Below are 11,886 nucleotides of genomic sequence, written 5' to 3'. Positions count from 1 at the left end.
GGGTTTCTCTGAACTTGCAGGAAGGAAAGAATCTATGCTTGTATGAAAGTAAAAGTACTTGATAATTTCTTCTTCTTCTTCTTCTTCTTCTTCTTCTTCTTCTTTGCGGGTGAAAGTACTTCATAACTTCAGTGTGACGCTTAAGGTATCGTTATATGAGTCAGTAATTATGGTGTCGCTAGCTTAAGATGTTATGTTGGGTTTGTTTCAGGAAGAGAATTTGAAAACAGTTTCTTTGAAATTTGATCATGCAGTTTCAGTCTACCTTGAGTTGAGTAAATGGTTGCTCTGAAAACTGGGGTCTCTCATCTTAATTAGTTACCTTTACCTGGAGCATTACAAACTAGAATCTGGAGATAGCCTCACAGAATGATGATGAGGAGACACCGAGCTGAACAAGTCTGAAACTGAAACTCTATCCATTTGCTCTAAGTTCTTGCCGCACCGCCCATGGCCTCCTGGCCTCCTGGCCTTGCTCCGCCTCCGGTGGCTGCTCTAGATCCTCCGGTGCATGACGCGGTGGCTAACAAGCGCCATGCCTACAAGAAGCGCGCCAAGGATACGGTCCATGTGACACATTCAACTATCTGGTCTGGTCTGGTGCATGCCTTCCTTGTCCTGAATCGTACATACATAGCCCTCACACGGCAAGAGTGATCTCATGGTCTTGCTTTACTGAGAATCTTGACAAACATGTGCATTTGTTGAGCTTGAATGAGTCGAAAATCAGCATGTTCTACGTACGGTGTTGCGCGGGCAAGACATCTTGTTCAGATCAGACACAGTGGTGTAAGATTGGATGACCAGTATAAAAACTAGTACCAAGACCATCCTTGTGCCATGCCATTGTCACCAGTCCTTCAGACATAACATCATTAGAAGACAACTGGGGGTATTCTGAATATCGAGCATCCATATCACCGGTCGACCACCAGCAGCAAGTCAGAAGACCTGCAGATAGAGGGTGCCCTCCCTTAACAGGGGTTCCCCGTCCTCAAGCGGGACTCCGTCGACCCCACCCGACAAGAGGCGCTGCTCGTTAGGGGAATGCCCAACTCAACATAAACCTTTGCCTTGAGATCGTGGACCGTCTCCGAGCGCATGCACACATGCTCGAAGACATGCTTGTCGGTGTCTTGACCGACAAGCGCAACCTTTCGCTCGGCCAGGGGGAGCGAACGTCAGAATCAAGGATGGAATCATTTTCGATGTTGTAGTCAGCCAAGGTGCAGCTGTCCTCCAGCAGCTTGCCAGACAAGAAGAGGCGATGCCCGCCTGGGGGCATACACGTCTGGTCGAAAATCTTCGCCTTGACACTCTTCACTCTGAAGAGTGTCCGAGCTCTCAACCTCAAGAGTGACGGTCTCGACGGCGCTCTTGCCAGCGCGCACCTTCACGAAGATATGCATACCTCGGATAACAAGGTCAAGAATGTCCTCCTCCTGGATCTGGATGTTCTGGTCCTTGAGAGCGCAGCTGCCCACCAGCAGTGTATTTATGTACATGAGTCTCTGCTGGCCAGCAGGGATGCCCTCTTTGTCTTGAATCTTAGCCTTCACACTGAAGATCGTATCTGAATCAGAAACCTCGAGCGCGATGGTCTTGCCATCGAGGGTCGGGATCTTCACAAAGATCTGCATCGGTTGAACGAGGGCACCGAACATTAGCATCTTAGACATAAGGCGTTTATTAAAGCCACCAAACAGTAAATGAAAACAACAGTAGCAATCCCAACAGATAGTAGAACCAAAAACAGAAACCTACACATTGACTGCAACAAATCAACAGGTTCTACGGGGATAACAGTTAGTGTTGCACTTGCACAGGGACATCTTGTTCAGATCAGAACTAGGAACGCATACACAACTCATAGCACAAAGATTGAATGGCAAACATAAACATTACGAGCTCATACTTAGTCCTGGCTATCTTTGTGTCAACTAGGGACATCTTTGTGTCATGATCTGTGTAGTGTGTCCTTCATAGATTTTATTTTCTTTGAGAAAATCGACTATCTAACATTAATGTGATAGATATACTGATGAAGACATACTTAGTCCTAGTAGAGTCGGGTGGTACTACTCAGAATCCAGCAGATCAGTTATGTTTCTCCTTTTATGTAGAAATGAAACATGGCGACCTTTTTTCCATATATAAGTTAATATAAGCAATCCTAAGATCTGATAAATCCTATCAGGTCAGCCACACATATTATATGCCATCCCTTCAAATTAATCCACAATTGGTAAATACACAAACTTATTACTAATACTACCTAATAAATACATTCTAGAGATCACCCATGTCATGGATATGTATGGTGGACTCTACTAGATAGTATTGGAGTCCGGCAGCTGTATTGTGAACCAGAATATCTTGAACATACAAGCACGGAGCATCAACAGAAGTGCAATATGATTTTAAATTCTGTCCTGTAAGTTTATCATTGGCCAGTAAAGTGTCACGAATTTGAAACTTACACACGTCACTGGGCAAACCAGCTCTGTATGGGGCAATGTGAAGTACTGAAAACACGGCAGGAAGACTTTGAGGTCATATAATTATCAAAGGCTGATCACCACTATAACCTCTTCCGTTAAACAAACTATACTTCATGCAGAAGGCTACCACATCGATGAGTGTGTCAACAAAGGGGGTCCACGCAGATGAAAAACAAAAATCAAGTTATGCAGCAGAAACCCTAGAATAGCATATAAGGATCTTAAATCTACTCAATTCTAAAAAAGATGGCGCTGCAAAAATTGTTTAGCGACAAATTAAGCAGTAAAATCAACTAGATATAGAGGAGATCAGTAACAAGAATGGTGGATATCAGATGCACCGAGCAAAGATGGAGTGGGCAGTCAGAAAAGGTGAGTGAGGGAGAGTGACCTTGAACGTACATCCCAGTCGCCTGCGCTTTTGACTAGTAACCTGTTACAAAAATAAGCTCTGGTCTATCAGCAATCCCCATAAACGGGTGGTCCTGTATAGATATAAGAAGATATCAAAAAGAAACCCAATTCCTAACTTTATTATCAGTCCTTGTTTCCAGAAACACAAGACTCATGTGTGCAGCCTATCAAGAATCATGATGCCTAATTGCTTATACCTTTTGGGCAAAGAAAATATACAGTGGTACACAGGGAAATATGATTCTTGATCAATAAAGAAAAACTAGAGTATATCGCCTATGCATATCGGTAAATCACATGACATACGTCATGAGGCAATGAATTAAATTTAGAGTACTGAATTAATCGAGCAGGTTTACTTATAAACACGAATGTGTCCATTTGCTATATATGTACATATAGCAAGACAGGTCTGTTGTGGATGCGCCACACCATAAGCGGTCACTAGACCAATCTTGAAGATGGATACTTTTGATAAGTAAATTTTCGTTTCTAGTAGCACGCCCTCAATAGTGAATCAGTACCTTGTTTTCTGCAACAACTACTTGTGCTCTCAACCTGGCAATCTCATCATCCTTCTTCCGAGCCGCCACTTGCAGCTCCTCTATGCTCTGCTGACGCTTTTGTGCTGCTTCAGTAGCTTGTGCCGCCTCCACTTCTTTTATCCGAAGAAGCGCCATGTGATCCCTGTCCATTGTCCTCAACTGGTTCCACAGAAAATCCTTTACCGCAAGTTGTGCAGAAGCTTCCTTTTCCCTGTTTGAGCTCAGGGTCTCGTAAGCGTGCTTTAATTTCCTTAGCTCTGCTGTTAAATCTCCTGGTATATCCACCTGATCAGCATTGTTTTGACCGGTAGCTTCCTTGGGCTGTATCCACATTATTGCAAAACAGGGGATGAATGCAAAACAGAGACTAAGAAAATAAATGACATGCACAAGCTGGGTTCAATGGAGCTGATGTTTCTGTACATACCGTTGGTACTGAGTTATCGGCGCCTACCAGATCTACACAATCCCTGGAATCTGCGTCATTCTGTCGGAGTTGTACATTGTACACACGGAACGGTAATGATATCAGCAGCAACATATATAACTTGACAGAAATTCAGTGCTTCCTTCGATTCTAGCCTGAATGCCCAACAAAATCGTCAGTTAGCAGGCATAAATAAAGCTACACAAACCCCTTCCTTGGTCAGAGATGGAGAAATTACCGACGAGCTTCTGATTAGCACCCGGAAGTAGGCGGTCAATGTAGGCCGCCTTCCACCTCTTCCTGCTCTCCTTGGCCTTCATCGCCGACGCAGTAACAAGCATTAGCAGCAGACACACTAAATAAGCCCAAATAAATAAATAAATAGAAACCCTAGAGGAGAGGAAAGGAAATCACCTGGAGGAGGCGGGCATCCGACAGCTCGCGCTGGGTCTTGTTGAGGGCCTCCACGCGCGCGCGGTCGGCGGCGAGCTCCTCGACCCGGTCGTAGATGCGCCGCCACGCGGTGCCCCCGCCATCCCCGGAGAGGCCCTCCGACGAGGCCGCCCCCGAGCAACCGCCGCCACCGCTCATGGAGACGAACGCGCGGTGGGCTGTCCTCACTCTCGTGTGCTAGCAGAGTGAATCCTTGGGAGGTCAGCGGAGAGCGGACGAGGTCAATTCAATGCATGTGGACGAGGGTTGGGTCGACGGGAAGCCACCGGGACGGGGATTCCGATAGAGCGATACGCGTGGGGGGGATGGAGTTTCTGGGGGAGAAGCAAGCTCATCCATCCATATCCATGGCGGCGGGAGCGAGAGGAGGGTGGCGGACACTGCTCTGGTCTTCTTCTTCTTCTTCTTTTTTTTTTTTTGAGAATGAGGGCGGACACTCTAGTGTATTGATTCGTGGAGGGAAGTGTTGCAGAGCTGGCCAAACGGGCCGGCCCGGCCCATGCTTATTGGCCCAGGCCACGATTAGTAAGCGGGCCGTGCCATGTCGGCCCACGTGCTGCGCCTCCAGGCCCAGGCAAGGCCGCTTAGTTAATCAAGTCGGCATGTAGGGGGAAAAGGGAATGGCACTATTCCATTGGTTGATGCCTCATTTGACTCTTTTGACTTCGTCCGAAATCATTAATTAAGGAGTACTTCTTTTAAAGATCACTCCCACCTCCTCGGGTTGCGACAAGTGGCGCATTGTAAGCGTGCCACTTGTCGCAACCTGTGAGTTTTTACTTTTTTTTCATACATGCATTTATTCAAAACGTTTTATTTTCATCATTGGATTCCTCGCGTTGAGATATTCAAAAATAGACCTTATGTTGATAGGTTTTGACGATTTTTTTTCAAAAAAAGACAAAACAAAAAAAACCGAACCGAAAGCACGTTTTTTTCCTTCTCGAAAGAGGCACGGCCGTTCCTCTCGCGAAAGAAAAAAAAACAAAAAAACATTTTTTTTCGTTTCCGAGAGGCACGACCGCGCCTCTCGCGAAAGCACAACCATGCATCTCGAAAGAAAGAAAAACAAAAAATATTATTTTTTTCTAAGAGGCATGGCCGTGCCTCTTGCGAAAGAAAAAAGATGTGTTTTTTTGCCCAAAATTTTTTTTGTCCAAAAGCTAAGGAAGACCGATGAAAAACCAAAAAGTCGAAAAAACCGTTTAAAAAGCCGAAAACACGTGCGAAAAATAAATAAATAAACAAAATTCGGAGACGCCCCTCATGATGCTCTTATGCATCTAGGGACGCCCCTCATGATATGGGCACCGATTCTGCATACAGAGCTCCCTCAGGACCGAAAACCGCCAAGAATATGATGCAGGTATACCTTGATGTATTCGAAAGGAAATGCGAACGTGACAGACAAATTGGAGAACGAAACACCCATCTTTAATGCTCTGCGTGTCACAGATGACCTTACTGTCATGATCAAAAGGTCATCAGTGACAAGCAGCGTATCAAAGTTGCCTTCGAATCGAAGAGGTGGATATTTAATTTATAGGTAGCTACGACTGGACCGCGATTGAGTATATATCTTACAGCTAATTAGAGATTAGGAGTACTTATATAACTTGTTTAGTGGGCATGCATATGCCTAATTCTGGTGAGGAAATTTGTGGCCCCAGGATCAACTTGCGTTTCATACCATACATATACTTAGCTTAGCTTTGTTGATCTGCCTTGTTGTTGCGGACTCCTCCATCGTGCGGTTAGAATTTTTTTTTTTTTGAAATGTTCGGATGGAGAAAAAGAAAGAGAAACCTCGTTCTTTTCAGCATGGGCACAACATTGGGCCTACATGGGCTCTGCTTGGACTTTTGTCCCGCCCATTGTAACACATGTGTCGCCCAGGGTATAAGGGGACTTGGCTTCATCCTCTTACGTAACTCATTCAGAAATCTATTTACCTGTTCAATTTGAGATAATAGCATAGGCTCCACATTGGGCCTATATGATATGACCTAGTTTAGGCTTGGATGCCAACAAACCGATGTCGTCAACCATAATTCATTGGAGAGAAATTGGGGTATGAGGAAGAACAACAGCTGGCGCTAGTGCTTCTTTTTGTCTTCTCACCTTCGGTTGTCATATTGGCGCTGGGAGATGGGGGTGCCTCTGATGTTAGAGTTTTGTGGCCTCAATGAGTGTCTCATTAATGAAGGGCGCATGTATCTCGCCTTCATTTTTTTAATATGTATTCACATCAAGAATAACCAAATAAATCATTATGATTGCATACATGCGCCCTATTGCAACTGCAACACGTAGACAATATATAGGCCTTTTTAAGCAAAGAACTACGTCGGCACGATATTTTAAGATTGACGAAGTCGCTACAGTGACCCTTCACAGTCGACGGGACGTCGCCTTTTAATAAACGTGCATCATCGGAAAGACTAAAATCTCTACTACTTAAAAAAAACGTAAGGTTCCCATTTCACCTCTCTTTCGTCCAACTTTCCTTATATACGTCTCGCTATTTTCTTTTCCTTTTTGATTTTTTTTCTCATATCTCTAATTGTTCTCCCATCAATTCTTTCTAAAATAAAATCAATTGTCTCATATTTTATTAACTTACCAAACAAAAACATATTTTATTTAGTAAATCATTAAATTCTTAGCAAATAAGTGCTTAACAACAAAATGGCATGTAAATCATGGCGATTGCATACAAAATCTTACTAAGATTTTAACGCATCAATATAATGATAGACGTGCAGTCACGGGCTAATCAACTATAAGGTTTATACCCCGTTGCAACGCACGGGCAATTGTCTAGTAAATCCAAAACAACGAGTATCAGTGTCAAGTTTAGGACTTGAACTCTGATGGACTGGTTTCACCACAAGTAGGACGACTAATATAGCTCACAGGTTGGCCAAGTCACATATATCTGGTTTTGGTTTAATTTGGTGTAGATCAGAAATCTCTGTTTATAAATAAGGCATATACGTGCGTATCAGAAATGCATCTCCAAAATATACACATACTAGGCTACAATTAGGCGCGGGTCTGCATGCGCATTAATGGCGTGATCCGAGGGGAGGTGTGCACGCATCTCCTCTGCAATTCGATTCCAATCTATCTACATTGAATATAGCAATACACACTGTCCGGAGTGGTCCAAAAAACTTACTTCACGGAAAGAAAACAAACCCCAAAGAAGGCCCAAGCCCCACGCGGCCAGCTCACCGCGCCCGGCGCCGGCGGCCGACACGACCCGGAGGAGAGAAGAGATAGATCCATCCCCACACCAGAATCCGCGGCCCCGCGCTCCCGTTCCACCCTGCCATTCCCCGGTCCAACCCCCGAACCCGATCCCCCACGCTATCACCTTTCCCGCCTGCCGCCACCCTCGTTTCCCGTCGGCTCACACTCCTCGCTCCTCACTCCTCACTGAGGACAGGCCAGACCTTGCTTTTCCAGCTCTGCTTTCGGGCTTAAAGACACGCCACACCCGCGCGGCCCTCGAGGGAACTGCGACGGACCATGGCGTCGGAGACCGCGCCGTTCTGCGTCACGGGGGCGGCGGGCAAGGGCGCCGCGTCCCCGGCGCACAGGCCGCACGGCCACGTCGTGCTCGCCGCGCGCATCCACGACGCGCTCGTCTTCGCCGCGGGCGCCGTGGCGGCCGTGCTCCTCCTCCTCTGCTTCTCCTCCCTGCTCGCGCCCGCGCCCGTGCCCAACCTCGTCGCCGGCCCCTCCCTCCCCTTCCCCACCTCCTTCCCGCAGCAGCCGCAGGAGGCCGACTCCTCCTCCGACGGCCTGTACGCCAGGGTCGCCGCGGCGCCGCGCACGTTCTACGACGACCCGAAGCTGTCCTACGCCGTGGACCGGCGGGTGGCCGGCTGGGACGCGAAGCGGGCCGAGTGGCTGCGCCTGCACTACCCTTTCGGCCTCCGCGCGCGCCGCGGCCCCGGGGAGCGCGTCGTCATGCTCTCCGGCTCCCAGTCCTACCCGTGCGCTGGCGACGGCGGCGACCACATGCTGCTGCGCTTCCTCAAGAACAAGGTGGACTACGCGCGGCTCCACGGCATCGAGCTGCTCTACAACACGGCGCTGCTGCAGCCCCGGATGGTGGCATACTGGGCCAAGATCCCCGTGGTGCGCGCCGCCATGCTCGCCCACCCGGAGGCCGAGTGGGTCTGGTGGCTCGACGCCGACGCCGTCATCACCGACATGGACTTCGCGCCCCCGCTCGCCACCAGGTATAAGGAGTACAACCTGGTCGTCCACGGCTGGGACAGGGAGGTGTACGAGGCCCGGTCCTGGGTCGGCCTCAACGCCGGCGTCTTCCTCATCCGGAACTGCCAGTGGTCGCTCGACTTCATGGACGCCTGGGCCAGCATGGGCCCGGCCTCGCCGGAGTACGCGCGCTGGGGCAAGACCCTCAAGGCCACACTCAGCGACAAGCCCGACGCCGAGTCCGACGACCAGTCCGCGCTCGCTTACCTCCTCCTCAAGAACCCGAAAAAATGGGGCGCCAGGACGTACCTGGAGCACGAGTACTACTTCCAGGGCTACTGGGCGGAGATCGTGGACAGGCTCGACGGCGTCGCGGCGCGGTACCGGGCGGCGGAGCGGCGCTTCGGCCCCGCGCTCCGGCGGCGGCACGCGGAGGGGGAGCACGCGCTGTACGCGGCGGCGAGGAACGCGGCCCTGAGGAAGAAGGCCGGCGGCGTCCCGGGGCCCGACGGGGGCGGGCAGAAGGCGTCCTACTGGCGCCGGCCCTTCGTGACGCACTTCACCGGCTGCAACCCCTGCGGCGGCAGGCCCAACGAGATCTACTCCAACGAGAGCTGCGCCGAGGGGATGCGCCGCGCGCTCAACCTCGCCGACGACCAGGTGCTCCGCGCCTACGGCTTCCGCCACGCCGGGCCGCTCAAGGACGACGTGCGCCCGCTCCTAGTCTAGTCTAGTCAAACCAAGCGTGCAGTTTCGTTCTTACAGACAGCAAAATCAGATCACCATTTTGTACTGTTTTATTAGTGGTGAAATGAAAAGATGATGACATGGCAGTGTACGTTGCTTGCTCTGCATCCGGGTCACTGTCACTGGATGTGGCGGTGCATCCTTTTAGCTTGATTGTGGGTCCTTGCTTGACCCCCTCTTTCTTTTTCTTGCTTTCTTTTTTTCAAACTTCATCCAAGTGTATATTCAGGGAGCACCAATAAATCAGTTGTTCAAAAGAAATACTCCATCTGCACTGAATTACTTGACCAGAAATATGTCTATATACGTTCATTTATGCGACAAATAATTTTGGTCGGAGGGAGTAAACTAATTCAGTCGTTTTCCTTTTTCGAATGACTACCCAAATTGTTACACGGAGGTGTTACGTTCTGATAGCATAAGGGCTCTTAATTGCTCGGGGATGTTTGCAATCAAAACCAAATCCAAAATGTTTTGCATGGGTCGATTTTGCCGCAAATGCTGGATTGAAATCCAAAATCAGATTCTCTTAACTGCTCCAGATTCTTGTTTCAATATTCGCACTACTGTTTTCTTCTTCCTCCTACCCCGTCGAGAATCGAACAAATTTTCTAGTTGCTCGGGTAACAGCAAATCTGGTATGTACTCCCTCCGTTCCTAAATATAAGTCTTTGTAGAGATTTTACTATGAACCACATACGGATGTATATAGATGCATTTTAAGTATAGATTCATCCATTTTGCTCCGTATGTAGTCCACCTAGTAGAATTTCTACAAAGACTTATATTTAGGAACGGAGGGAGTAAATGACAGTGATATCAAGATTACCAAGAGTATAGTTCTTGACGATGCGTGTTGACAATTGTACTACATCCAGATCCATAGGAAGTAGTACTTGTACGTGCCAACAAATCAAATCGTGTTCACAGACCCTTATTTAAGAGTAGGCTGACACGTGTTGACCAAGATATCCTATTCGTACATGTCAGATGGCATTTAAGGAGATCAGATTCGTACTTACCTTTGATTTGAATATAAGATAGTCGGCCGATTGTCCGGAGTAAGTACGAGATTCTATGCTTATTATCTTACCTTCTCTTCACCACGTGTCTCTCTATCATTGGTTCACTCTTCTTCTCGCGATTACGAATTAATTAAGCTAATCAAATGGAGGAGGGACGGTGATAGGGATGTGGTTGCAGATCATGGCGCGGGAGATCCTCATTCTCCGCCGGCTTTGGTGCCACCACATTGTCCTTGTTCTCGAGGGCCTCGTCACCTTCAGCTCCTGGGTCAACCCATTCCATAGTTTTAAAGCCCAGACCGGACCGGTCGGGTCCAAAAAGAAAAAAACCACAAGCGGTGTTCCTTGTGGTTTCTTAAGCTATGTGCCTATGTGGACCGTCCTGCCAACCGGCAAGAGTGATGCCATCGAATCGGACGGTTTTTGCAAACCAGGAAGAAAACCGACCGGTTGAACCATTTCCGCACGTGCAACAATAAGAAAATAACGCGCAAGTGAGAGGATTCAAACTCAGATCTCCGTCAATATCTTGGCTCCTCTAACACATCACGCCGAGCATTTTGTGCAAAGAGCCTCAAGAGCAAGTGAACACCAGATATAAGATTATTTGTTGCGAATTGCTGAGCCTGGACCCACAATGCTATTCATTGGCTCGATGTCCACAAGTAGTTGGATTTTCCAATTGGGATATGTTCTGGGTTTTATAACCATTAAATGGTTTCACAAAAAACTTCTTGACTTGTATGCGTCTTGAAAATTGTAGATCTAGAGCAAGTACTAAGAATTCGTCTTCGAGCTGCATTTTACACCACTTCTTCATAGCACATAAAAGGAATGCTTTGATATGCACAATGGGTGACATAAAACTTAGCTATTATTTTGTTGAAGGGCACTTAATACAAGATCATATTCTGCTAAATGAATGCTTTCTTAGCCCCTACGAAGATACAATTTTCCCCAATATGCTAGATGCCATCCCTTCATCACATTTTTCTCTATCTTTATTCCCTCTTGTTCTCACAATAACCCTCATGGTGAGACAGATCTTGATTCTCCAACGACTTTGGCGGCACCGCATTGTACGTTGAGGGGGAGCACGCGATGTACGCAGCGGCGAGGAAGGCGTCCATGAGGAAAGCAGGTGGCCTGGGGCCGAACAGGGGCGGGTAGAAGCGGTCTTGGCGCCGGCCGTTTGTGATGCACTTCATCGGCTGCAACCCCTGCGGCGGCAAGCCCAACGAGATCTACTGGAACGAGAGTTGCGCCAACGGGATGTGTCGCGCCCTCCACCTCGCCGATGACCAGGTGCTCCGCGCCTACGGTTTCCGCCACACCGGACGGCTCAAGGACGACGTGTGCCCGCTCATACTGCAGTCAAAGCCCATAGTTTGTTACGGAGAAATCGAATCACCATTTACTGTTGTTTTATTAGTGAAAAGATCATGACAATGTTTGTTCGGTCACTGCCCTCGGATGTGTTGATGCTAGTATCATCATTTTAGCTCGATTTTGTGTTCTTTCTTGAATCACTTTTTTACTTTTTT

The 11,886-nt window shown here is 48.0% G+C and overlaps 2 protein-coding genes across 2 annotated transcripts; one reads left to right on the top strand and one right to left on the bottom strand.

Moving 5' to 3' along the window:
- Positions 1-283: 283 nt before the first annotated feature.
- On the bottom strand, positions 284-6,798 carry LOC120961963 (uncharacterized). The gene is made up of 6 exons (XM_040387742.3): positions 4,302-6,798; positions 4,126-4,201; positions 3,888-4,042; positions 3,440-3,781; positions 2,893-2,934; positions 284-1,634 (listed from the first exon to the last, which is right to left on the bottom strand). The coding sequence occupies exons 3-6, from the start codon at positions 3,999-4,001 to the stop codon at positions 1,218-1,220; spliced, it is 915 nt and encodes a 304-aa protein (XP_040243676.3). The 5' UTR covers positions 4,002-4,042; positions 4,126-4,201; positions 4,302-6,798; the 3' UTR covers positions 284-1,217.
- A 71-nt stretch (positions 6,799-6,869) lies between these two features.
- Positions 6,870-9,578, top strand: LOC109768240 (probable glycosyltransferase 6). Its single transcript, XM_020326985.4, has one exon. It carries the CDS (start codon positions 7,875-7,877, stop codon positions 9,297-9,299), a length of 1,425 nt encoding a protein of 474 aa, XP_020182574.1. The 5' UTR covers positions 6,870-7,874; the 3' UTR covers positions 9,300-9,578.
- The last annotated feature ends 2,308 nt before the right edge of the window (positions 9,579-11,886 follow it).

This window comes from Aegilops tauschii, chromosome 4 (assembly GCF_002575655.3).
Source record: "Aegilops tauschii subsp. strangulata cultivar AL8/78 chromosome 4, Aet v6.0, whole genome shotgun sequence".
NCBI classification, from domain to species: Eukaryota; Viridiplantae; Streptophyta; class Magnoliopsida; order Poales; family Poaceae; genus Aegilops; species Aegilops tauschii.
This window is presented reverse-complemented; position numbering and strand designations above follow the sequence as displayed.

Bases quoted from the DNA above. Each gene is read 5' to 3' on its own strand.
- LOC109768240 (XM_020326985.4), top strand. From the start codon at position 7,875: ATGGCGTCGGAGACCGCGCCGTTCTGCGTCACGGGGGCGGCGGGCAAG.
- LOC120961963 (XM_040387742.3), bottom strand. From the start codon at position 4,001: ATGTTGCTGCTGATATCATTACCGTTCCGTGTGTACAATGTACAACTC. The intron at 3,782-3,887 runs GTATGTACAGAA...ATGTGGATACAG, and splicing joins CCGATAACTCAGTACCAACG to CCCAAGGAAGCTACCGGTCA. The intron at 1,635-2,892 runs GTCACTCTCCCT...CAACCGATGCAG, and splicing joins GACTGGGATGTACGTTCAAG to ATCTTTGTGAAGATCCCGAC.